This window comes from Acomys minous (genome assembly GCF_964271855.1).
Source record: "Acomys minous genome assembly, chromosome: 19".
NCBI lineage: Eukaryota > Metazoa > Chordata > Mammalia > Rodentia > Muridae > Acomys > Acomys minous.
The window spans coordinates 15,366,618-15,393,696 of NC_140499.1; the positions used below are offsets into that span (position 1 = coordinate 15,366,618).

Here is a 27,079-nt window from a genome sequence, read left to right on the forward strand (position 1 = left end):
ATCTAAAAGTCTAAGTTATTGTCATATTAATATCAAATTACCATAAAATGTTGATTTTCATTTTAATATCAAACTATGTATTTACTCAAAACACCACTTATTTTATATCTTGTGAGGGCAGAAAATGTAACTAAGAAACTCATTCCTAATCAATTTGACATCCACAATACTATGTGTGATCTTATCAAAATACTATGCCTAAGTTTCCTCGTTTGCAGAGTAAGAACAAAAACGTCTAGATTCTGTACTGGGTACCTGGCACCAGGAAGTAGTAATTTATTGAATGAAAGAATAAAGTTCTTCAGCATGCCTGAAGCAGTACAGGTCAAAGACTTGGCACACTATAAGGCACACTAAAAGGTACATTAAACCAGATCACGGTCATCACCAAACTTTTTGTGTCTTATTTCTCACACACTCCAGTTCAAAGCATTTTGTTTCATTTTCAAAGGAAGTCTACGGTTATTAATTTAGCCTTCCCAAGTCTCACCAATGTACTCTGCCTGTAAAATCAAGTGAGTGCCTCCTCTCCTGCACAGACTCTCAACCTATCTCTGGCGTGGGAGCCCGCAGCCCTTCGCTGCACCTTCCTCTAGCCAGCCAGATAACAAAGCCTCCGCTGCTATCTCCTATCTCTCTGGCTTTAATTACTCCTTCTCTTCCTTGGGACTCTATCTTTATTTACTTTGTGTTATCTACTGCTGTCTAGGCTTTTAGGAACTTTGTAAATTGCATTTCACTTTTTACTTGCATGGCCCCTAACTGGCCCCAAAGCAAATGGATGCATCCTGCATTGAGTTCAACGTGGCTGATCTGAACTATTAATGAGTGAGGTGACACAAGTGGGTGACGGGGCTGCACTGTGAACAGTGAGTGATGACCATCTTCTTTCACCCTTTCTTACAGTTTTCAAATGTAAGAAAAAGGAAAGAAGGAAAACACAGAAGACATTATCAGGCAATCTTGTAACAGTGTTTTATAGATTCTATACCCTAAAAGTTTTCGTGAGCACATATGAACAAAAAAGATGTCAGAAAACACTAAGGGCCACCTCTTTTCTGTGCTTTAATAACTCAGTGGTTCATGTAAGACATCCAAGCTGCACCGTGCCCTGTTACTGCTCGGTGTTTTCCAATAGCTGATATTTTCATAGCATTATGTTCAAAACCCATGAGTTTCTATTGCAAAAGTGATACTATCAATATATTTAAATATATGTAAAACACCAAGTATAATTTTAAAATATTCTTACCTAATCCTTTTTGTCCTGGATTCTTTGCAAAATTAAAAGTAAACTGGTAAAAATCCTTAAATCGTCCTGGTTCTTTCAATTCTTGTTCCATCTTGGGTATTTGGGCCTTTAGTTTTTCTATGCTGTCACATCTACATTATAAAATTAAGTTTATAAACAGTTAACTTTTTACTATAAATTAGAAACTTAACTTAATTATTCCTATGAGGGCTTGCATTTATTTCCTAGAACTTATTTTTTAAAACCAGACAGGTGGAGTTCATCTTTTTACGAAAGATCCCTCACTCTGCCCTGAAATCTTGGGGACCATGTCCCATATATGTGCAGCTTTTTCCTACACACATAGAGCTGTGCTACAAACTGTAATTTATAAACAAGAAAAAGCAAGAGATTAATGGGAACTAACAATAAAATATCATATGGTAATGAAAACAATATGCATGTGTTTGCTCTCTGGCATCTTAGTTGCCGACATCACTGCTTTTACACTTGTGGACCATTGTCAAATGAAGTAGGGCCTCCTCAACACAAGCACAGGGGTGGGGGTGCTGGTGGGGGTGGGGGTGCTGGTGGGGGTGGGGGTGCTGGTGGGGGTGGGGGTACGGGTAGGGGTGTGGGTGGGGATATGGCGTGCAACCCACTGCCAATCTGGTAACAGAGAGCCACTGAGTGACTAACAGGCAGGCAGTGTACACTGGGGTATGCTGGACAGTTTATACTTCAGGCAGGGTACCAAGGTACTCTACTCAAAATGATGCTACTCTACTCAAAACAATGCCCAACTTAAAAGTTTTTTGTTTTTTGCTTTTCCTGGAAACTTTCAACCAATAATTTGAGAATATAGTCAACTAAATGAGTCACTAAAATTTCAAAAAAGAAAAAAAAAAGCCATGGCTGAAGGGAGAGTTATTGTTGTTAATTTACTAGTACGGCCTAATAATGGGACTATAATTATTATTATGGAAGTATAACCTGCTAGCCATCAATCAAGACACAGACACCTATTATATTTTAAAATAGCCTTAGTTAACCTGGAGCAGGGGAGATATTAACCTCCCTAAACTATTTCCCATGGTGGAGCAGGTATGGGATCCCTGCCCCAATTTCATGCCATCTGGCTCTAATAATTTCTATCAAGGCACCTCCCATCCATAATCCCATGTACTTGCTAATCTTCTTCATCTGGGCCGAAGCCTCCATCCACGCCGGCCATGTGCTTCTCCTCCACCTAACCCATGGCGGCCTTCCTTCTTCTCCACCCTCCCCTCGGGTTTCTCCTCTTCCCAAGATCTCTCTGTCTTGCCTCCATGTGTTAAGCCTGCCCTTCTCTACCCTGCTTTGTAGCTGTCAACCACTGGACACCATTTCTCTTGCCAGCTCGCTCAATGCCAGGGTCTACTGACTGGGCTAAAAGCCGGAGAAGGGCAGACTTTACCCAGCTGTTGTCAGTAGAGAAATGGTGTTAGCGTATGACAGGTCGCAGCAACATCTACAGTGCTGACAGTTCTTACAGCAGCCCCACTGCCCTCTAACCAGCTCTACCCAGCAGAGTAGCAGCTCTGAGAAGCCATCCTGCTCCTGCCGTCCTGCCTTCTCCCCCCAGGGACGACATTCTGGCCTGGCTGGCTGAGTTCGTGCAGTCTCAGGAGTGGCAACAGCTACTGCCACCTCCTCGGGGTTTTTCGCTTACACACGATAGCACTTCTTTAAGTTTTCTGTGGTCAAATTACTGGTGAGGCTGTGTCCTGACTGGGCCCAGCTTCCCAATGCTCCTCTGACTCAGCAAGCAGAATCATGCCTTAGTCCTGAGTGGAACATCACCTGAGTTTACCATCTCTTATGGGTCAGTAAAATACTTTCCCCTTGTATCTGCCTCCCAAGGGCTGGGATCCCTGGGCTGCGGCTGCCCACCAGGCCCAGCCATCAGCCTACTTCTGCAGTCCCATCAAACCGTCAACTAGAGACGGCCAGCAAATCTCTACCTATGATTTTACAATCTATTTATTCAAACCTGTCCAGCCAAGCCAGCCATGGAGGCGCTGAGTCCAGCCAAAGGCATCAGTCATGTCCATGGACTCTCTGCTTTTTAAACTCTACATCTTATCAGTTCAGAATACACGGACTCAGATTACGAAATAATTTACTTGTTCATTTTACTTTGTTAAATATTAAATGTCAGATCATTGTAATACTAGCGACTTTCTCCTAGGAACAAATGATTAAAGAAGGATGCAGTTAGAGGAGGTTATAAAATTATATAGGTACTTGGCAAACCCAGAAAATACACAACATACAGACTCAATACTGTTTGTAGGCTAGGAAAAAAACTTAAATTTCCATTTAAAAACAGATGACAAAATAGAGCTCCATCACTCTAACAGCTAGCGTCTCATCTCCTGTGGAAGTCTTATACTCACCCTAATTCTGTCATGCCATCCATGAACTCCTGTTTGGAGAACTCGCACTGTGTGGCTGCCCTGAACTTCCATGCAATGATCAGCACACTAATGCTGGCTGGATCGAGAGCCAGGTCATCACAGAACTGCTGTATTCCATCTATTCCAATTTTATTTTCATCTTGAGGATCTTTAAAAATACCGATACAAATTAAAATTAGTGCCATACTTTGTTATATTCATAACCAAAAGATATTGTTTTATTTTCTACCTTAAAACAAACCACAATATGCCAAAGATATGATGCAGTATTATTTTCACAGATATTTCTCCATATAACATCATCAGCCTCTAAATAGTGTACCTCTAAATAGCACTATTAAAGTGTACAGGAAAGTGTAAAAGTAGTTGGACATTTAATTTTTTTAAATCCCCACTAATGGAGCCACAGGCTTGGTGCCACACACTTTTAGTCCCAGCACCAGAGAGGCAGAAGTACATAGAGTTCTATGAGTTCAAGTTAGCCTTGTCTTTAGCGCGCGCACGTGCACACACATGCGCGTACACACACACACACACACACACACACACACACACACATACACATACACACACCACCTAGCACTTATCCATGTAAATATGTTACACATACAAATAAAATCAGACATGCCTATAGAGGGACAAGGGATTCTTAAGTCAAGACACTCATATCTTACTTAATTAGGCATTTAAAATTAACAGTATTAAATTAGAAATTCTTTTTCCTTTAAACAAAATTCATTACCACAGCAATCACTTAAGTATTAGTAAGATTAAATACACAACTCAACCTTAATCTCAATAGCATAAGTATTTGATGTTTACAACAGAAAAACTGTTATAAAAAAAGACACATACAAAGAAAGGGGTTCCCCTATAATTCTACCAAATATGATTTGCTAAAATATCTGAAGTATCTGGCAATGGCTCTATCAGTTACAACAATGCACATCAGCCTGGGTACATAGTTCAATGCTACAGCACTCGCCTGGCCTGCATTACAATAAAGCCCTGGATTTCACTACAAGCATTATGGAAAACTAAAAAAAAAAAAAAAAAAAGTCACACTTTGGGTCATGAATTATACATATAATATAATCCCATTTGGGAGAAAATTTGAAAATAACTCTATATGTCTGCATAAACATAAGACACGTATGTTTCCAAACTGGACTATTAAATATAGGTTACCCTCAGGAGACTAAGAACAGATTAAGAAACTATTAACTGCCCCCCGCCCCTTTTCTGAGATGATTTTATAATCTAGGCCAAGCTAACCAGGAACTCTCAATCTGACTGGCTCTGCCTCTGAGATACAGGCTTGTGCCACTATGCCCAGCTGTCCAGCTTTTTAAAAGTATGTGTTACTTTACAGAAGAAAGTTATTATCAGACTTTCTTAAAACCTGGCTCAACAAGTTTTACAAACACATGGCTAGGAAAAATTGCCTCCAATCTTCTATTCTCACACTACCTGATCGGGGAGAGGCCAAGCGGAGATTAGGAGAAACGGAGAAGGGTTTCTCTTCTAAGATCTGTTGAGTCCCAGGGTCTGCTGTAGTTCCGATGAACATCCTCAACTCCAGAGTCTAGGAAGCTGATGCCTCAGAACAAGCCCACAAGTTGGGAAAACTTTACTCAAAACCTTTCAGCCACACAATAATACTCACCTTTGTATCTATTGTACAGTTGTTCTAACTTCTTCCTGTCCAGCGATCCTTTTACACTCTCCCGTATATAAAGTTCTGGATTTTGAAAAAAATTATCTGTTGCAACATCTAACTTCCAGTCATTTTGAGAAAGACAACTTACTGCAGTTTTCTCACTAGATTGTGTGAAGATCATAAACTGACGAACTTTATCCTTCTGTGATGATTTCAACTTGTTCTATGAGAACCAGAAAACAAACTGAAACTATGTAAAACATCACTACACATTCAATGTAGCTAAAGCAGCAGCAGCAACAATGTTTTTCTTCACAGAACATGGACGCATTTTTAAACTAACACTTATTTGTGATCTGTCATTAATCAGCAAGATAAGTTAAAAGTATCTAAAACACAAAGTTTGGTAGAGTTCTGGAAAGGTACAAGCATGGAGACAGGACAGGAAAGCTCAGCCTCCTTGCATCAAAGAACACATGCAGTGAGCCTAGGCACCATGGTCGGACTAAGCAGGTATTTGCTGCAGTCCTGCTGCCCCGCCCAGCATGGCTTGCCTGGGTTTGTGCTGTTTCCACCAAAGGGAGGAAGGTGATTTCTCCTAGTTGGTGTTGAGGAAACATGTAACTCTTACTAGAATTCCTTCACATTCCCCTCAAAAAAGATTCTAGCCTACATATATACAACCTTGAATGAGGAGCTTTTAATTATATATTTATTTTGGGCATGCTTACATGTGTGTGAGCATGCATGCGTGGGGACACACTTAAGGGCACATACATGCCAGGATACTAATGTGGAGGAAAAAGGACAATTTGTAGGAGCCACTTCTCCCCTCTGCCATGTACGTCCTAGAGACGGACCTCAGGTCACCACACTTAGCAGAAGATGCCTTCCTTTACCAGCTGAGCCGCCTCCCCGGTCCCTGAGGCACTGCTTACTAAGACCCCTTTTCCCTTTGATTTTCCTGGAGGGAATCATCTCTTTTTCTGTGCCTGAGCCTAAGAAGCCTGGGGCTTTCCGTTTTCACTTTCCATCCACTGACAAGGACTCACTTTGCTGACTAAAACCCAAAGCAAACTAAGCAGGACTCTGGCACTCCACTTTGCACACCCACCCCATGCTGGTCTCCACTACACTCTTCCTCCTTTCAATTCCCAATTCTGTTTTCTCAGCAAAATATTTGGGCTCTTCTAACCCTGCAATGTAAATGGAGGGCCGACCACACTACAGACACAGCGCTCTGCCGCTCAAGGGGCACTACTAAGAACTACAGTCCAAAGTGACAGGTCACCAACTTCAACCTCCAGCTGCACACACAGAAACAGACCCAGCAGGTAAGTACTCTTCACGAAAATTCAGCCAGTGTATGTAGAAGAAATGAGAGAACAAAAGTACCCTCACAAATTCAAATTCTAGTAAATTTTCTTGGAATAGTCCTTCTTAATGCATGTACTTATAAAGCTTTTGAGACTCTTGGGGAGACTATCAAGGATTACCGCCTATCACAGAGTGAAAATAAGACCACAAAATTAAGTATAAAAATAAATTCTGTCTCTCAGAACATGAGCTACTTTTATGTCCATGAGTCTCATCTGTCACTCTCTCCTCTCCTGGTAAGTATTAATGTACGAAGTGACAGATTACAACCTTAACCACTATCCACCACTGAAACAAAAATAGTAAACTATACTGCTTCCTGTACTTGACTGGTAACCCTACCTCCTCCAGATACCACTTAAGTGACAGGCCAGTGACTCTAAATCCATGGGGCGGTCACTGTGGCAAATTTCTATCTTCAAAAATATTCACATCGTGATTCATAACAGCAGCAAAATTACAGTTATAAAGTAGCAACAGAAATAATTTTATGGTTGGGGGGATCATCACACATGAGGTACTATATTAAAGTGTCACAGCATTAGGAAGATTGAAAACCACTGTGTAGTCTATCACACGGTATATCTCACAAAGACCCAAGATTATTCCTATCTGTGAAATGCATTATTCAATGACAATCCCAGTGAAATAGCCAAAAAGGAAATCATTTAAATTCCTTTAAGTTAATTAACTGAAAGTAAAAGAGAAACACATCTTTATTTCAGCCTTGGAAACTTTTCCAAAACACTGCATACTTCCTCCCATGAACCTCAGCATGCCTGCCGTATTTATACCCTTTTAAAGAAGCTGTGTTGCTGTAATCCCATGGACACTGTACAATGTAGAAAGTGAACCTGGAAATTACTTTTGACATAACCATGACAGAACTTTTTGTGTAGCTTTCTCTCCATCCCCTAAGGTTAGAGGCAGCAAGACAATGTGGCTTATCTGGGACTTTAACAGTAATGCGCACAGCATGCTGCTCCCTGCAGAAGGGAGGAACTTAAAAAGCACAGCCTAAACTACTACAAGAACTGTCACTGCACTGGGGACTTCCTGACGGAAAGCTAGGTATTGGAAAATGCCAAGGACAAGATAAAAGGCTGTCTTATTCAACTAAGTATCAACATTACACAAACTACTTAATTTCACGTTGCACATCATAGTTTTTAACATAAGTAACTCTTTGTTTCAAGTGTAAATTGTTGGTCTGTAGGGAAATAAACACATTCCTTAAAAGGAGCTCCTTACTCATTTGCAACCTCATAAAAACAGATGGGCAGCACCTGGCAAAGAACTGATAGGCGAGCAGGCTGGAGGGGCTGTGAGACGTCCCACTCCTGCCTGCTCTGCAGCGTCTGATAAGCACCCTCCACCGCTTGTCAGCCTTGCTCACTTCCGCACCTAGGGCAAGTTTTTGCACTCATCTCCCTCCAGGAGGATGCACTGCTTCCACAGGCTGCAGGCCACCCTGCTCTCCTAGGTAACTGACATCTGCCTCTTCTCAGGCCACTTAGAACACTAACACTCCCATCTCCTTTTCCCAGGCCACACAGGTTGGTACTGGGCAAGGTGTTCCAACGCCAAGAGAGAATGGCATCAAAAGCTTGCCAGCCTAAGAGGGAGGAACTGCTAGATTAAGCAGAGTTCTTGGGAAGCAGGAGGGTGGGGTGGGGTGGGGTGGGGGGAGACTGAGGAGGAAGAAAAAAAAAAGATTTTTCTTTTTCTTGAATTTGGATTTTTCAAGACAGGGTTTTTCTGTGTATCTCTGGCTGGCCTTGAACTCAGAGATCCACCTGCCTCTGCCTCCGGGTGCTGGGATTGAAGGCATGTGCCACACCTGGTTGTAGATTTTCTCCATTTCTATTAAAAAAAAAACTCAGGAGAGCCTTTTTCCATGAGCCAGCCTCAGCGATTCAGCAGTCAGCTGTGTAGGTCAGGGTTACTTTACTATGAATTTCCAAGGAGTAGAGCAGAGGGGCTAAGTGTGACTGTGCGGTCCTCCGTCCTCGAGTGTGAAGGCCACTTAGAAATTACCAAGGTTTCAACAAGAGCCAATAGCAGTAGGAATGCAAGGGCACGTAATACTCAGGCTGCGTTAAGATTCTTATTTTTATTCTTAAAAAAAAAAAAAAAAAAAGGATGGATGAGAAGTGTAGGGTGCGGGAAGAGCCCAGGAAATCTCCATGACCTGTACAATAAAACACCTATTTGTTTTACAAAGATAAAAAACACCTAGACCATGAACACATGCCACTTTATACTTAAATCTGTGCACATTCCCTTCCCTCCTTTTTTAAACTTAATAAATTTAAAAATCACCTTGAGAAAATTTTCTTTTTCCAGAAGAGGCTGTGGCTAACCTGTAGAGTACACTCTCCACGTCTAATCCCCAGCGCCAAAATGAGTCATTTACCTGAAAATGTCAAATACAGTGTTTTGGACCTAGCTAAGCTATTTTACCACTGAACTCACAAAACACAGTGACTAGGTTAACAGAAGCCCAGAAATATCCTGCAGGAGAAAATCAGAATGATAGTAAAGTTGAGAAAGTCTTCCTACTATATTTCCACCCAAAAAAAATGTACATGGAAAATGGCTTCCTGGCCTTGAATTTTAAAACAGAAGGATGTAGTATTTGTTTTTTTGTTTTTTGTTTTTTTAAAGGTTCAATTATGTAGCGCTGGCTCTCTGGGACATGCTTTGTGGACCAGGCTGGCCTCAAACTCACAGAGATCCACCTCGCCCAGCCAATGTTCATCTTCTTACCTTAAGTTCAACTTCTGTCTCAACTCCAGAAAGATACTCAGACTCACAGTTTCAAAGAAAGTATTATCATTGTTTAAGTTAGTATGAGTGTTGTGCCTGTCTGCAAAGGTTGGGTGGAGCGGGCGGCTCTCCTGGACCTAGATCACAGACGACTGAGTGCACGGCCGTGTGGACACCTAACCTTGGTCCTCTGTAAGAGCAGCAAGCCTCTTACATTCTGTGCCATCTCTCCAGGTCTGGAATTAATTTTTGAACTGCCATTCTAGTTAGGTGATAAGAGTCAATGTTTCAAAATATCATAATTCCTTAATGAGACCAGGTGTAGTGGCAGAGGGCAGATCTACGTGAGTTCAAGGGCAGCCTGGTCTACATAGCGAGTCCCAGGCTAACCAGGGCTACTTAGTGAGTGAGACTCTGACTTCAGCAAAACCACCTTACTGATCATGTGTCACTTGCATCAAAGCTCTGTGTGTCATAGATGCCACTGAGACGGCTCTGCCTGTAAAGGCACTTGCCACCAAGCTGGCAACCGAAGTTCAATCTCTCACAAGCTGGCATGACTTCCAAATGTGCACTGTGGCACCTAAGTGCCCCATACACAAGTAAATAAACGTTATACGTACATACATATATGTATGTATGTATGTATGTATGTATGTATGTATGTATATATTTAAAGCTCTGGGTTGCTATTCCTATGTGATTGGCATGTGCTTAACATTTTAAAATCCTATGAGATTTATAAATGCTAGCTTTAGTCTAGCAAGCTATGTTTCCTTATGTAAGACCAAGTCGGCCACAGACACAGTTCAGTGTTACTCATACCCAAGACACTTAACTACAAATGGCCTACCCATGGATCACAGGTCAAAAGTGCAGGGAAAGGCAGTAAATGAGATGATCTGCTCCAAAAGAGACTTCGGCTAGGGACAAAGTTCTACCCTAGGAAGCCAGGCTAAGGTGAGAGTAACCTGTGACCTTTCCTTTGGCTGCAGAGGTGCACCTGAACATGACCTAACATGCCTAACTGGCAAGGGTTCCATCCCACCTGGACGGCCTCCCTCCTAACTGCTGTGTGATTTAATCTCTGCTTCAGTAAGAAAATTTTACAGTTGTAGGTATCTAACGTGAACTAATTTAACCTTAACTTGTACCTATGGGGGGGGGGAGTGCAAATGAAAATTATTTAAATGGTAAATGAAAAATAATAACATAATAAAAAAAACTAGCAGCTTGTATCTATTTGAGTTACTACAGTGTTTCAGACCTTATGCTAGCCACTTACTTTTTTCTTTTCTTTTTTGGGGGAGGGGGGACACTGGGGAGAGGTAAGCTCTCCCTTTGTTGCCATAGGCTAGCTTGAAACTTGAGAGCTAGTCCTGTCTCAGCTGCCCAAGCTGGGCTTAGAGGCAGGGGATCAGCCTGATTTACACAGAAAAGCACCTGCTGGGCCTATCCTATGGAAAAGGAAGTCACTTGTTGGAGTAGGACCTACACTCACCAAAAAGAGGAGCAGAGCAGTATTGAAAGAATGCCACCTGGCTCCAAAGAACAGTTTTTCCACTTATTCTAAAGGCATCTTCATGTGAAAATGAAAACAAAGCTCGCAGCAGCGCCACCTTTGAGTCAGCAGAAAGAGCAGGGGAGGGGAGGGCAGCAGTCTTCATCTGCGCCAGCAGAACTGACTTCTCCCTTCTCCAATGTAAACACCACCATTCCCACCACACTCCTGCTCAACACTGCCTCCCAGTCGAGTCCCCAGGCCATTACGGCTGGCACTAGGGTAGAACATCTATTCAGGGCTTTGCTGCGGGAGTAAGGAGGTGGGTTATTTTTAAGACAAGTAATAAAACAAGACGGAAAGTATATTCATGGCCCCATGACTATAGTCTACTTTTTAAACAGATGACAATCTATAGCTCTGAATGAGGAGATAGAAACAACTACAGCTACTAGAAGTCACAGTTTCCTTTTCTAGTGACATAAAATATAAACAGACAGGTTAGGGCCAGAAAACCCAAGGAGCTGGGTACAATTGCTCATACTAAGCTAAATCAAACAACTCAGACCATTCTTTTACATTATAATCGGAAGTATAGAATAATTACTGATTACTAGGCCTGTGCAGCTTATCATCCATTCTTTAGTTTCCTGTACCATGAATAACAGTTTAAATTATCTAAGAAGTAAGCAGTATCCTGCTACTAAGTAGAATGTGGCAAACCCTATGTAGTTATTATGTACAATGATATAATCAGAAAGTACATCTATACTATTCAAAATGCTTGCACAGAATGTTACTCACAGGTTTTTGAGACAGGTCTTACTGATGCTGTAGCCCAGGATGGCCAAGACCCCACCCCCACCCCATGGAGCCTTGAGTAGCCTTGAACTCGCTGCCATCCTGTCTCATCACCCACTGTCAGCATTAGAAGCATGCACATGACCGTCAAATTTTTAACAAGTGTTCTATTCATAGACACTTAAGCAATTTTCTCTCTAGTACTCCTCAAAATCATTGTATTACTCAAAAGATGGCTGTTGTTAAAATGGAATAATATCTTGATTTTCTAACAAAAAGTGTCTGACTATTTAAAAGCTATTTTTGTTAATTTCTAGTTGTAAGAAAACAGAAACAAGTTCCTTCAATATTACTTTTCTTGGTCATTTTTCAATTGAGCTTCCCTAACTTACTGCTTGACCATCTAAAAAGCAGCCATAATAGCTAACTTGCTCTCCAGCCTGGGTGTAGTGATGTATTTTGCATCATCTACTTGGGAAGCTGATATAGAAAGATCATTTGAGCCCAAGAGTAAACTAGCCTTGGTAATCTCATCTCAAAAATAAATAATAAATAAAAATTTTAAAAATGCTTTTCTCCTTGCATAAACATCTTTCTAAAGAAAAAGAAGAAGAAAAAGAAGGAGAAGGAGGAGGAGGAAAGAGAAAGGAAGGAAGGAAGAACTGAATATTTAAGTTTCCCTAGGTAACTACAATGGTTAGCATTCAACAACTGATAAAATATTTGGAATCTAATTTTAAGATTCTGTATCTACTCTAATAATATAATAAACACTTTAAATGTACGATGGGGTCTGCTCATGTGTCCCATACATAGCTAAGGATGACCTTGAATGTCTGACCTTCTTGTCTAGCCCTATGGCATGCTGGGATTAAAGGTATATACAGCATGGCAGTACAGTGACAGTGAAACTCGGGGCTTCACTGAAGCACCTCGTGAACATTCCAGGCCCCCAAAGTATTTGTTTAAATTAAAATATACTACCCTAACAAGGTGAGTAGTAGTATATACTTCAGCAACTGATCAAAAAATTTTTTAGAAATTACTATTCAACAGTAAATCTCTTTAAATTTTATAAACCAGACCCACAGTTTAAAAACTTTTCACAAAATTAAAAAAAAAAATAAAATGGTGTTGGAGGTGCTTTTTCTTGCTGAGGGGTACAACCAACCTAAAGTGGTTGGGCAACTCAATCACTTAGCTACTCAGTGAGCTGTTTCTGTCCACAGCAACTGAATCCCACTTGGAACTGATTGTCTTCATCGACTGTCACGGCTGATACCACAATGACCTGAACAGCATCGTACTATTTATGTTTTTATTGTTTTGTTGTTGCTTGCTTGCTTGTTTGCTTTAAGGTAGAGCCTTACTACACAGGCCTGGTTGTCTCTGAACTCAATATGTTGCCCAGGCTGGCCTTGAACTCCACTGTTATCCTCCTGCCTAGCTCCCAGCATGCTGGATTACAGGCAGCCACCACCACACCCAGATCTGCACATCCTGTGCTTTATAAAGAGGTTTTCTTGGGCTGGGATGTAGGCAACGATAGAGTGCCTGTCTACCATGCCCAAGTGCGAGTGGGGCCTCTGCACCTCAGAAGGTGCTGTGAGAAAAAGGGCTTCCTCAGATTTTCTTTATTATGTACGTCCCAATCCAAATCTGGTCTGTAGAGACCAGAATAAAATGGCACTAGACTCAAATGTATCCAGCTCTTCACAACTTAAGAAAAAGAAAACCCACACTCAGTTTTCACAGATACCAAGAGTTTTCCTTTTCTAAAATTTATATCAGAATATTTGATTGCAACTTGGTTGATTTCAACATAAGAAAGTAGATTCAAACTAGCCAGAGTTCCCTTATCAGCAGTGAAACGTTGCTTGGTTCTTTTTTTAAGGCGAAGTATGGGCGCTGGCAGAGGAATCCAGTATGGAACCAGGGACCCTGTTTGCAATCCCCACTCTTTCCTATGCTAGCTCTTCACCTGGCTCAGTCACTAAGATCCACCAAGGCATGTGCCAGCCCTGCTGCCGGCAGGTAGTAATGCTTCCTACTCCACAAATTGCAGTAGGAACAGAGTTAAAGCGGTCAGATTAGCATGAGTTATGTTTTAAAAACATATGTAAAAAAAACCTCAATTTCTTCTCTCCTCAAAGACCAAGTGTTCTACATACAGTCATTGATGTACATACAAATCACCAAAATAGCCAACACTTTTAAGAAAATGGTTTTTTTTAATTAATGCTAGAACAGCTAGAGGAAAATGTATTAAACATTATATAGTGAACCAGAATTCAACACTCTGTACACATATGCTACGTAAGAGAAAACTTTATGAGAGTCTTGTATGTAAAGGACTGTCTTAAAATGACTGTCACATTGTAACAGGATACTGGAGACAAAAGTAACCCTGCCATGTCATTCAGAGCTAAGCAGTGCTTCCCGTCTCTGGGAAGTGACAATCTGGTAACTTTACAATGTTCGCTGGGCAAAGCCCATCCCCTCCCTCCCCTCCCTCCTCTGCTCCAGTGACCTCTTCCACACACTTCACACACTGGTCTCTCAAACTGGCTCTCCACCCTGTTTATTCTGCAAGGCTTGTTCTCTCAACCCCCACTTTGCTTGGTTTACCTCATCTGTGGTGCAGACCCTGCTTTGCTATTTTGTATCCCCACTTGCAGCAGGCCCAGCACTCCTAGACTCATCCCCTACCTCAAAGCCGCCTTTCCCGGGACACTCGGCACCTGCTAAACCGCAGGAAAGGAAATATATACAGTGTTTATTTTTTGACTTTCCCTAGATTGCCGTCTGACAGAGACAGATACATCTTCCTCAATGCTTAGAACAGCTCAAGCCTGCACAGCAGACACTTAAGTGAACGCCAAAAGCAATCAGGCCTTCCTTTACTTTACTTGTAGATACACAAAAGATGCACAGCAAAATCTAAAAAACAACCCAGAACAGATTTACACATGGCATTTTTAGGGCCTCCTATCTGCAGAAAATATAATTATACATTTCCAAGTCCAAACATTTTAAATCCACTAAAAACAGTACTTAACAACATTAACTACCCATTAACTTTAATTTTGCTACTTAACATATTTATTGTAATACTTATTTTCTCCATTTAATATAATTTAAACAAATGCAATTTTCAACCATTTTTCTAGATTTCATGAGATTTTAAAGACTTATTTACATGTTCCACAAATACCAGGAAATCATAGTCTGGGAGAAAATAGTCTTATTTTTGTAACCATCTGACAAACTTGAACCTGAAAAACCTTCTGGAGCCTCAGTTTCTCCTTCTGTAAAGGGAAGAGATGTGTCAAATGATCTGAGACACTACAGGTCTAAGGACTTCTGTAACTTATAAACACCTAACAGATTACACAAGCTACATATATCTTACACATTTAAAAAAATCATTAGAATCATAAAATTATGAAACTCGGTAGAACTTTACAAGTGAAGAGGAAACTCGGATGTTTTGATCACTTCCTTAAACACACTTGCCTTTCATGCATGAAGCCCTGCCTAGGGTTGATCCCAGCCCTGCGTTATTTTTGGTCTCTGTGTAAGTGTAAGAGGTAGGTAATCTAATTTTTTCCTTATAGAAATATTTCAGAGAGTCCATCATTTTATGCCTTTCCTAAAACTGGCAATAATTCATGTTGTAGAAATGAGTTGTGGTGCACATACCAGAAAACAAAACTTTAACAATAATCATTTAAGAAACAATTGTAAATGTATAACGAAATACTTTTACTGTAAGATTCTTCTGGACCCATATTGACTTTCTGAACTAACAAGATCACACCGAGGCAGAACGTGTGACATAAAATTAGTTAAGGCATAGAAAGTGCCTTAAGTTAAGGGCATCTTAACAACCAGTTATCCACAACCTACTGGTACGATTGCATGACTTACGCCTAAGTTCCAAAATGAGCTAATTTAATATTAACCAAAGGGACAGGAGGCTACAAGTTCAAACCCAAAGTGACCTCGCATCAAAACAGCATGAGTCCTGTATTCCTAATGAGCACTGGAGGGCTCTGGATTCGAGGACAGGTGTCTGACGTAGGCTGTCTGTGGGAAGCTGCATACATACACCGCTCGCTCCCGCACCATCCAAACACCCCAGTAAGAGGGTGGAAACACCTGGGGGGTTCAGGAGTTAACAGCCAAGGCCTGCAGATAACTAAAGGAGAAAACTGCGGGCCTTTGAACTTACATTGTACCTCCATCCAACACTAACCTGAACTTTACAAGAAAGCTTTCTTACAAATATAAAGTTTCACGAACATAGCACAGAAGAGAAATCTACTACATAATCCACACATGACACCAAGGCAGCTGGAGGCTGGGGCCACATAAGTGTCACAGAGCCAAAACAGCACCCCCCCCACACACACACACACACACAACTGAAATCTGGGGCACACACCCTCCCCAAAGAGGCCTTTCTGCTCTCAGGAGCGAAAAGACCGTATCACTTGTACTCTTCTCCCAGCAGCCTGCCGGGAACTCCACCAAGGTGTGACTGTGTACTTCCAAACTGAAAAATAGTGACCAGCAGCGCCAGGTACTTAATGACAAAGGACTCAGCTCACCACAGCGTCTTCCAGCTTCCGTGACTTTTTCTCACCCAAACAAAAACCAGGAGAGGAGCAACTTGACAAACTGTTTTTTAAGAATCACAAATGGTCCCTAACTGCTATCATAAAGCAATTACTCCTCCCAACCCAAGCAAATAGAGCAGGCGCTCGCTCGGAAGGCAGCAGGTCTCGGGTCCCCCGGCTGCACTTCCGTCCGCAGCCCGGAGCCTCCCAGCCCTCTCGCGGGGACCGAGCCTCTGCCGAGACGCCCCAACTCCCGGGCGCCGGGGGACCAGCGCGGACAGGGAAGGCCGACGCCGGCTCGCCCGGGCCGCCAGCACCGAGGGGCCCGGCCGGGACCAGGCAGCCCCGGGCCCGCTGCCCAGGCGCCGCCCGGCCGCACAATGGGGCGCGGGCCGTCCCCCAACGCCTCCGCGCCCGGCCCCGCTCGGGCGACTAGGCCCCGCCGCGCTCCGCTGCCCGGCCCTCGCGTAGCGGCGGCGCCGGGAAGGGACGGACCGAGCCGGGCGCCGGCTTGAGCAGTGGTAGCGGAGCGCGGCGGGGCCGGGGGCCCGGGCCGGGCGGCACGGCGCCGCGGTGCCTCACCATGTTGGTGTCCTCCGGACCTCTCCCCTCCTCCTCCGGCTCCGCAGCGAATGGACGGCGGCGGCGGCGGCGGCGCCTCTCACGGGCTCGCCGGGCTCCCGCTCATGCGCAGTGCGGCGGCCCGCGGAGCGGCCCGGCCGCGGGAGGCGGAGGGCGCGGGCCCCGGGGTGGGCGGCCTGGCCAGCGGGCATCCGTGGCGCGAGCGGCCGGGCGACCCCGGCAGCCCGGGCTGCGGACACGCACTGAGACCCGCGCGGCGGGCGGCCGCGGGCACGGTGAGGACCAGGCGGCGGGGGCCCCTGCCTGCGCCCCCACTCACTCAAGGCGCCCTCGTCACGGCCGCGTCCTGTCCGCCGTGCGCTCCTAAATAGCTCCACGTCAGAGTTCCCGGGTAAGTTTTGGGAAGAATCCGGGAGACTATTGCGCCGAGAGTCACTGTCGTGCCTGGTGGACTGTCCAAGCTTGACCTAGCCTGGCTTCCGAACTGCGGTCCAGAGGACGCGTGTGTGCTGCGGGGAGAAGGAAATACAGGGCTCCCTGCAGAGGAAGGAAACAAAACAGCAAGTATGACACTTAGAAAAAAGCTGCCCACGATGGCCCAGGTTTGTGTAAAGCAGCACCATCCGCATTTTCATCACCAGCGTGGGTCTCCCTTCAACACAGGCAAATACCGCCAGAGCAGCCCCGGAGGTTAACAGTTTTCCAAGTTTCTATTAAAAAAACAAGTGTTTTGTAACTCCTCGAGGCCTCCTGCTACTGCTTAGAACTAGCCACGTGTTGGGACCCCCAGAGCCCTGCAGAGGCGGATCTTTGGCACTACAGACTGTCGTCCATTCATTCTTTCCACCGGCAGTGTGTGTGTGTGCTGATGTGGCTAGCTTCTTGCTAGGCTCTAAGAAAACGACACGTAGTGAGCGTGAAACTGGATCACACCTGTGGATATTCTCTGGGAACTCAACCTAGAAACCTAAAATATTAACGAAGAGGACTCGGTCTCTTGCCACACTCCGTTAGACTTTATTGCAACAGTAGCTTGTAGGTTTTTCTTAAAGCCCCCTTTCCTAAGTGCCAACTGCAAGGGACATCCTTAGTCCCACTGGACCTCTTTCTCTCCTCATTGAACACACTGCCTCCTGGAGTTTCCATCATTTTCCAAGACTTGATTCCCTTCAAGGCTCCCCTCCCCTAACCGTTCTTCGTTGCTAGCTAAACTCTTGGAGTTTTCAGTGCTAGGCTTTTCAGAACCATCTCTGAATCTCTTCATATATTGTACCACTCCCTAGACCCCGTACATATCCCACTGAGTCCAAAACCTTGACTAAAGCTCTTCAGTGGAGTGTCCTAAACACCAGTTCTGCTCGTGCCACTGACACCTCCCAAAGCTCTACAAAGCCAAAAATCTTAACCCGAAACCTGCTCCCTCCCCCCCCCCCCCCGCCCATTCTGCTTTTTCATCACACAGCTAAATGTAGGAACTGTTAGGATTCTGCCTGAGTCCGCCTACTTGTGATGTCATCGCTTACCTGCCAAGGGGTGTGACCCTGCCCAGGGCCATATAAAAGGACAGACCCTCCACGTAGTCTTTTCTCTCTACCTCCTCTACCCCCTCCCCCTCTCTACTTTCTCTCCCTCTCCCTCTCCCTCTCCCTCTCTCTCGGGGTACCCCTTCCCCCAATCCTTCTCCCCCCCATGCTCATTTAATAAACTCTGTATAACATAATATCGGGTACTTTGTATCTATCGTTATCTTATACTTATATAAATATAACAGGACCCTTTCCCAGTGATCTGCCTCATTGCCCTTAGTCTGGCCCACCTGCAGCTGCTCAGCACACCTGCACTCCCCCTGTCCCTGGCAACAGCTCGCCTCTCATCAATAGCCTCTTGTCTCCGTCCCCTTTTGAGATGGGGGTTTCATCATATACCAGCCCTGCCTTAGCTGCTGGGTTACAGGCATGTGTGTCCCCCCTCATCCCTTCTCTGTTCTTCTCCTTCTGCGGCAGAGTTGTCTGTCTGCAGTGCAGACCAGAATCTCTTCCTCGGCGGCCTTCGAGAACTATCCTCCCATGAGCCTCTGTGGAGTCACAGGAGGTTCTCTTCCCTCATCTTTCCGCTCCCTTTGTCATGACCCTCTCCACACAAATGCAGCTCATGTTTCAGTCTTCTGCTAAGCATGAAGACTAACATGTCTATGTTTCCTGGCTTGGTCTGCCTTTGCCTCTGACACCGCTCCGGAGCGACACGCAGTGTATTGGACGGCCTAAGCCCATAACATTCATGCAAACTTCAGGTTTGAACTGTGTCCATTAGGGAGCACTGAAGCACAGAGTGGGTAAGTAATATGTGTGTGTGTGTGTGTGTGTGTGTGTGTGTGTGTGTGTGTATGGTTGCACAGCAAGTAATAGAGCTGGGATCTAAACTCAGACAATCTGCTTATACAGTGTGTTCTCTTAACTGGTACAGTTGGTTTCTTACTCTGAGTTCCTGCCTTTGGGGGCATCTCCCTTTGCATTTCTGTGACCCCTAGGGTATACTGTTAGATTTAAAACTTCATCTGATAATCGTTTGCCTCCATGGCCAGGGCAAAAGACGCCATCACACCCATCTTTGGGGTAATTTTCTTTGTACGTGGGGTCAGGGATGCCATGGAGGTCAAAGAACAACTTGGGGTGTCAGCCCATGCCTTCTGCATTGTTTGAAGCTGGGCCCCTGTTTTTTGACCTGGTATGGCAGACTGGCTGACCCTTGAACTCCTGGGGATTCTCCGGTGTCTACCTTCCGTCTCCCTGCTGGACCTGGGGCTGCAGACACATGAACTGTGTGTCCTACTGTCGCCCTTTCTGGGAATGTGAACCAAGCCAGCTTCTCTTTGAGTTTTTAGTGTTAGGTGAGAAGCTAACACATCTCTCTCTCTCTCTCCCCCTCCCTCCCTCTCCCTCCCCCCCCCCTCTCTCTCTCTCACACACACACACACACACACACACACACAGAGTAGCAGTTGTATAAGTTAAAAGAATCTGATGGTTCCCCATTGGTCTTAAGACCACATAGGGCTGTGGGTATACAGCTCAGTGGTAGAATGTTTACCCTGCACTTAAAAACAAACAAATAACAACAAAAACAAAACCCACAGTGATAATTGGAGCAGGTGTGGTGGCACGTGGTTTTAATTCCAGTACTTGATAGGCTGATGCAAATGCAGGCCAGCCTAGTCTGCATAGCAGGTCCCAGCTCAGGCAGGGCTCCACAATGAGAAGCTATCTCCAAACAAGTTAGAGCAACAACAATAATAAAAACATCCATACTGTTGGTTATTATAGTAGGGTATTCATGCTCCTTGGCTAATGCAAATTATATACATGGTCATATGGTAAATGCAATAACAATAGTACCCATCTTACATCTTCAGGTTATAGGATTGAATGTGAAATGGAGAATATTAATCATTGCTATTATGTGAGATAAGCACATTTGTGAAAATTGTCCCTGTTATTTTTAATGGAAGGTTCCATTTAAAAATAATAAATTAATAAAAAATGAAGATAAGGTATAAATTACAATATTTGATTAACAGAAAGGTACTCACTAACATGTTTTAAATACTTTAATTTTCTTCAAATACAGAATGTGTGTGTGTGTGTGTGTGTGTCTATCTGTCTGTCTGCAGGTGTGCACATACCTTTGCACACACATGGAGGCCAGTGAAGAGATCGGATATAGTGTTTTATCACTGTAGGCCTCACTCTTTTGAGACAGGGTCTCTTATTGAATCTGGATAGGGTAGCAGCTAGCAGCCTCCAGGGATGCTGTTATCTCAGCCGCATCCCACCCCGATAGCACTGGGTTATAGACTGGCATGCCTGGCTTTGTATGCAGGCGCTGGGATCTGAGCTCAGCTCCTTAAGTTTAAACAACAGGTTCTCTTACCTACTGAGCTCTCTCTGTAGCACCTCAAATACATAATTTTAAGAACGACTTTTATAGCAGTTAATTCTGGTTCAGTAAAAATAAATTGAGAACATCTATCTGAAATTCAGTATTGCACACATGCATATACACATTCTTTGTACACACTTGGCTATAATGCATAGTATTCGTAGATAGGTGACATTCCGAGGTAAACCAATTTGGAAAATGTTGCTGCAAAGGCTTAAAATTGTCATATTAAAGCTAATATTCACTGATAAAGATCAATGCAGCTGAGTGGCTTTGAATGTTGCAACATATTTTAGCCTGAATACAATAACATGCAGAACTTACTGATGCCGAAGTATAGCATTTTTGTAACATTTTGTGTGCTAGAAAATGAACTCAGGGTCTTATATATGCTAAACACACCTGTGCCTCTGTACTTTACTCTCGGCCTCCAAAATAAGGATTAGGCCTTATGACCCACAGGGAGTCTGTGGTGGCCACAGGCCTCAGTTCACACCAAAACTGTGAGAGTGGGTTTAGAAATAAAAGCCTTTGCTCTCCCCTGCCCCAGTAAACGTTACCAGTGAAGCTGAAGCAATGACTGCCTGGGACTCTTTCCTCCACATTCAGAACCATTCGAAGAGGAAGCCTTGATCAGGACAAAGGGAAAAACCTCAGGGAATTGGGCATCAGTATCCACTTCTCAATAAACAAGTAAGCCTGGGGTGTGTCCCCTTCTAAATAGAAAATACCAATATTCACCAGAGCCAGCCTGTCACCTCAAGGTCCATGCGGATCTGCTGACTTTAGCTGTTTCACACTCATGGTAGAAGGATGGGCTTGGAGCAAGTGACAGCTTGCACTTGGGGGGGGGGGTCAGCAATAGGAAACTCAGAGACCATCACCGCTGATGTCACAATGTCCTACTGTCCCAGAGTGAATCTACCTCCCTGCCCATGTAGGCTCAGTCCTTCCTAGATGAGACCCCCCCTTTCCGCTTGAACAGCTCAGTTTCATGAGGAATTCAATGGTGAGACCACAACTGCTGACAAGAACCCGCAGAGCAAGGCTGGTGGCCCCTCCCCCTTCAGGCATCTTCTACAGGCATGGCAGAAGAGTACAGCTGTTGAACTTCTACAGCTTCCGGTCTTCAGGGAACAGATAGTACACAAGGTTTAAAACTGTCTTTCTAGGACTCAGTATTCTCAAGTACAAATGAAAATATTGTGTTAAGTTTAATAAACCTCAACAAAAATCCTGTTTGCTTGACTCATTGCCGGTGAGCTATGCCCCCAAGTCAGGTAAATAGCTGAGTATCATTCCCGCTGTGAGCCCAGCGTGGGGAGACTAAGGCAGAAGGGTCTTGAGTTCCAGGCCAGCAAGAGGCACACAGTTGAGACCCCACCTCACAAAAGCAGGAAGGAAGAAAACATCAGTCTCAGCCGTCTGAGTGTGTGACATGCACAGGCCACCACTGATTGACATGTGTGGGCAAATGGGAAGCCATTTTAAATGTCCTCATAGCGACAGTTAAGAATTTTTTTTCAAGGCCTCATCTGTTGTTTAACACTTCATTCAATCCACGTATATATGCAGTGTGAAGAACATATCACTGAGATGTTTCCTTTTGCTCTCCAGGTAGGGTTTCTTCTGGGTGAGTACTCACACCTGCAGTGCATCCTCACTCACAGAGCTGCCTTTTCCGCCTGGTGCTGTTTATAGGAACAGCCCCTACCTGGCCAGCACAGGTCCAGGCAATGATTGGCCCTGAAGCAGATACTCAGCAATCACGGGACATTAGTATTCTTTTTTAAATTATTGTTGAGATTATTATTTTATTGTATACCTGCCTGCGGGTATATCTGTGGCCCTTGGAGGTCAGAAATGGGTGTTGACTTTCCTGGGACTGGAGTTACAGATGGTTTGGGTGCTGGGAATTGAACCTGGGTCCTCAGGAAGCGCATCCAGGATGCTTAACCACTGAGCCATCCCTCCAGCCCCAAAGTTAGCATCCTCACTTTCAGAAAATAAAGAAGCAAAGTGAATCTGGGATATTTACGTATAGCCAATAGAAAGCATGGAAACTTATAACTTGTGAAGCTAAGATAGTTCAGTTGGAACAAAACACTGGACAAGAGAAAAAATAATCTTAGGAAATAAACTCAGGTGGAGGCAGCAGAAGCGAAGATTTATCATATACTAAGTTGAAGGCAGCCTACACTATGTGAGATTCGGTCTCAAATATGTATTTGTGCATGTTGGCCTTTTGAATACATGTTTTTAAATGTGTATAGCAAACTAGAAAAGCCACGTATACAAAACTTATTTTGAGGTACTGGGAATTTAACTGAAGGTCTTATATATACCAGACAAATGAGCCCTCTTTTTACTTTACAATTTTGAGACAGAACCTCCGTAAGCTGCCAAGCCTGACCTTGAACTCACCTTTAATTGGCCCTGAACTTGTAGCTCTCTACCCTACAGTGGGTAATATATTCAAGTGGAAATTGTTTCAAAGAAACAATGAGAAGAGTTTCAAGAAAAAAAATTGTTGCAAATAATAGAAAACGGATAAAATAGAAATATCAGAGTCAGGCTAGCCTAACAAATGAGGAGAATAACATAACTAAATGCAGCCAGGTGGTGGTATTCTCCTTTAATCCCAGCATTCAGGAGGCAGCGGCAGGTGGATGTCGGTGAGTAAAGGTGTGGCCACAGCTTCCTAGGATGGACCCAAACGAGGAGTTGTAGGGAATCTGATGTGGGAATGTTGTCTTTGCTTTTGTTTTCTGCACTGGGGTAGAAGAGGTCCCATGGATTTCCTCATAACCCTGACTACAGATGGGACAGGAAGGGGTGGTGTTGATGGGGAGGAAGGAAGCCTGGGGCCTAGGCCTGGTGAGCTCTGGGTGTGAGCGGATGACAGCACAACCAGCAGCTCAGGCCTGGCTGGAAGAAGCAGCCATTGGGAGGGGTTGAGAGAGAGAGAGAGAATATTTATCCTTCATCCTTAAGACCTGGCCATGCAGAGTCAGAGCATAGCTGAGAAGTCCGCGTACAGCATGCTTGTCTGTGCGAATGTGCCGTGTACCTTGGGTGAGTTCTGTGGCTCACATCTCAGGCTCTTAGCTTACTAGCACTGAGCCAGGGGTTAAGTTGGCTGACTTGGGCCTGAGAGAGGCTTTGGCTTATTTCGTATTGGGGATGGGGGGGTGCTCTTCAGAAAAACAAATAAACTGCTTTGACAGGTACGAAGTCACTGCGGTCGGAATGTTCTGTAGCACCTCTGACATTTGAACTTCAGATTCCTTATGGTTTTTGGAACTTTTTTTTTTCACAACTTACAAATTGGAGTGTGACATCAGTTTTGCAACTTCTGGACTAAGCCTAAGGATTATATGAACTAGCCACGGAAGGAAAATCTGTCCTATTTTTATTTTTCACTGTATGACTGGGGGAAAAAAAAGCCTGCTTTATTTGAGGCTTAGTCCCCTGCCTGGTAGCAAAAGGTGTTAAATAAATACTTAGTTTCCGCCCTATGCTGAAGTTTCTGGAAGAACAGTTGTTTTCAGTAAGTCACCTGTTTGAACATACACCCGTGTGTCACTATGTCACTACACTCTAGAATGCTAGAACTACAAACTAGAACCACACAGTTCTGGCAGGCCTACCCAAGATACCCAACCATGTCACGCCATGTGGAGTCTGTGTGAGGTGAGGCCTCTGAGAAAACTGCAAGCGCTGGGGGCAGGGATGGGGGTGGGGGTGCACAAAGCGGAGTGCTAGCTTGTCAGCAGGAGAGGCCAACTTTCCTTACCTAAATTAGTGCTCGAACCAAATGCATCATTTCAGGTGGAGGTGATAATGGCCTGCTTCCTGCGCCCTCTGGGCCCTGGGGTCTTCATCTGTAAAAAGCCTGCCTCACAACCTTGTGGGGGGGGGGGGGTAAAGAAGGCAATGCACACAGTGCACACTCACTGGAGGTAGCGGCTGCTCACTCCAGAAGAGGTGACGTGTGAACTGAGGAGGTTGGAAAAATGAACAGCAGTGAACATCAGCGGCTTTTGTTTTGTTTTGGAAAACTGAAAGTCACTTAGTGAGTTAAGTACCAAGACCAGTCAACTTGGAAAGAAGTTGTTCCTTCCCTACCTGTACCTCACTGCACTTCACAAACTAAGCAATAATCCAGATCAGCCATGAGCTTAACTGGTATTGTGGGTGCATGATGAAGGCTGCATTGACTAGACAGGCTGATCTCTTGAAACACCAGGCTGATGGCTCACTGCTTCTTCTGACAGCCGATTGGCTGTTGGCATCTGGAGACACTAAACAGCAGAGTCTATTTGCTTGTAAGTGTCTGTGTATCAACGTCACACATCTCCCCCAGATCTCAAAAGAATGTGAGAAGAAGATGGAATGGTGGTGGCCAGTGATGCAGAAAAAAAAAAAGTAGAAGGGGGCAGCGTACTCCTCTCCTTCCTAGTCAGTGGCGCTGATGCTGAGGTACCTAGGTCCTGGCATATCACCTGTTCTTGTCTGCAGCAGGACACAGTACAAGACTCTGGGCGTGTTCTCACATGAGTCACCAATGAGATGGTGGTCAAACTGCTGAGTGAGGTCTGACTTAGTCCTTAATTTAGGTTGGCTGAGACTCGTTCAGTCACAGAGGACACACTAGCATACTAGGTTCAAGCTAAGCGCCAAGTGGTTATAACAAAGGAAATTCTACTTACAGGTCAGTAGAAGCATGCTGCCATTCTATGAGTCAAGAGAATGACAAATCAGGAAAACACAAAAGAATGACAAATCAGGAAAGAAAACTAAAGACTAATGTCTGCCTTCAATATAGACACAAAAATAATTGAAAGACATTAGAAGGCTGGGCATTTTGAAACATTCTTGAAATCATAGCTCTTAGAAGACTGAGACAGAAAGATCACAAGTTCCAGAACAGCCAAGCTATATAGTAAGAGCCTGTCTTTAAAATATTAGCAAGCCGCTTGAAGTAGCTTTGGTAGTACACATCAGTCTTTATTGAGGCCCTGGACTAAATGCCTAGCACACACAAAAACTTGGCATATTAAATCAAATACTATGCAAAAATACATATCATAGTATACCCAAGTCCCAGAGATTCTAAGTTGACTTATCATTGGAGATCAACTAAAGTCTCACGATTTTTAACAGAATCAAAGATATATCTCATAATCATGCAGAAATAGTGTTTAATAAAATCCAATACCTGTTCATGGTGTATGCATTTGTCAGAGTTCTCTAGTGGGCTAGAACCGATGAGAAGAATATTTATAAATATATGTGAACATATTTAAAAGGGGTTCATTAGAGGGACTTGCGGGGTGTGCTCCAGCTAGTCTGGCTGTCTCTTGTCAGAAAGGCCAAGAACCCAGTGGTTGGTCAGCTCATGAGGTTGGATGTCTTGGCTCAGTCTATGCTGAAATGCTGACCAAGTGGGTTCTAATGGAAGCAAAATAATGGATTCACAGCAACAAAGGTGAACAGTGAGAGTGAGGACAAGCAGGCAAAAAGCAAGAGCTCCCTTCTCCCATGTCCTGTCTAGGCTGCCGCCAGAAGGTGTGGCCCAGATTCAGCATGGGTCTTCTCACCTCAAATGAGCCAAACAAAATGTCTTCAGAAGCATGCCCTTCTGCTTGTGCTTTTGTTGAATCAGATGAAGTCAAGTTGACGACCAAAATTAGCCATCACAAGTTACCCCTTATCAACTTGACACACAACTGCATCTGCTTATGCCATGCTTAATTTACAAATGGAAACAATAACCATGTTATAATTACTGTCAACATGATGTAACTCTCCCAGGAAGAGCCCACAAAGTATCCCAAGTATACTTGCAAATGAATGACACATTTTAGAATGTCCCTTGAGGGACATTCTTTAAGTGTCTCATAACTTCAATATGACAACCATTGATATTATATCAATTGATAGTACATTACATGATAGAGGAAAGAAAACACAAATATTTTCTTAGTGTGTGTGGGTGTGAGTATTACACACACCCAGTTGGTGTGTACTACCTTAGCAGGTTTTGGATCTTAGAGGAGTGACCCATACCTTCATTCCATTAGGGTCTGAGTTCTTTGTCATCCAGCTTGGATTGTGGTGGTGTAGTTTCCCATTAAC

At 44.0% G+C, this 27,079-nt stretch overlaps 1 protein-coding gene across 5 annotated transcripts in view; it reads right to left on the bottom strand.

Moving 5' to 3' along the window:
• The window catches only part of DCUN1D1 (defective in cullin neddylation 1 domain containing 1), a 38,034-nt gene extending 16,225 nt beyond the window's left edge, over positions 1–21,809 (bottom strand). The window contains exons 1-5 of one of the 5 annotated variants that reach the window (XM_084769333.1): positions 21,680–21,739; positions 21,499–21,566; positions 5,357–5,573; positions 3,670–3,838; positions 1,253–1,383 (exon numbers count right to left, since the gene is read on the bottom strand). In XM_084769333.1, coding sequence (XP_084625459.1) covers positions 1,253–1,383; positions 3,670–3,838; positions 5,357–5,573; positions 21,499–21,543 — 562 coding nt within the window. In that variant the 5' untranslated portion in view covers positions 21,544–21,566; positions 21,680–21,739. Of the gene's footprint in view, positions 1–1,252; positions 1,384–3,669; positions 3,839–5,356; positions 5,574–16,411; positions 16,822–17,002; positions 17,143–21,498; positions 21,567–21,679 lie in introns of those variants that run through there. The other 4 variants (XM_084769336.1, XM_084769334.1, XM_084769335.1 and 1 more) reach the window with 4 other exon arrangements.
• Between the last annotated feature and the right edge of the window lie 5,270 nt (positions 21,810–27,079).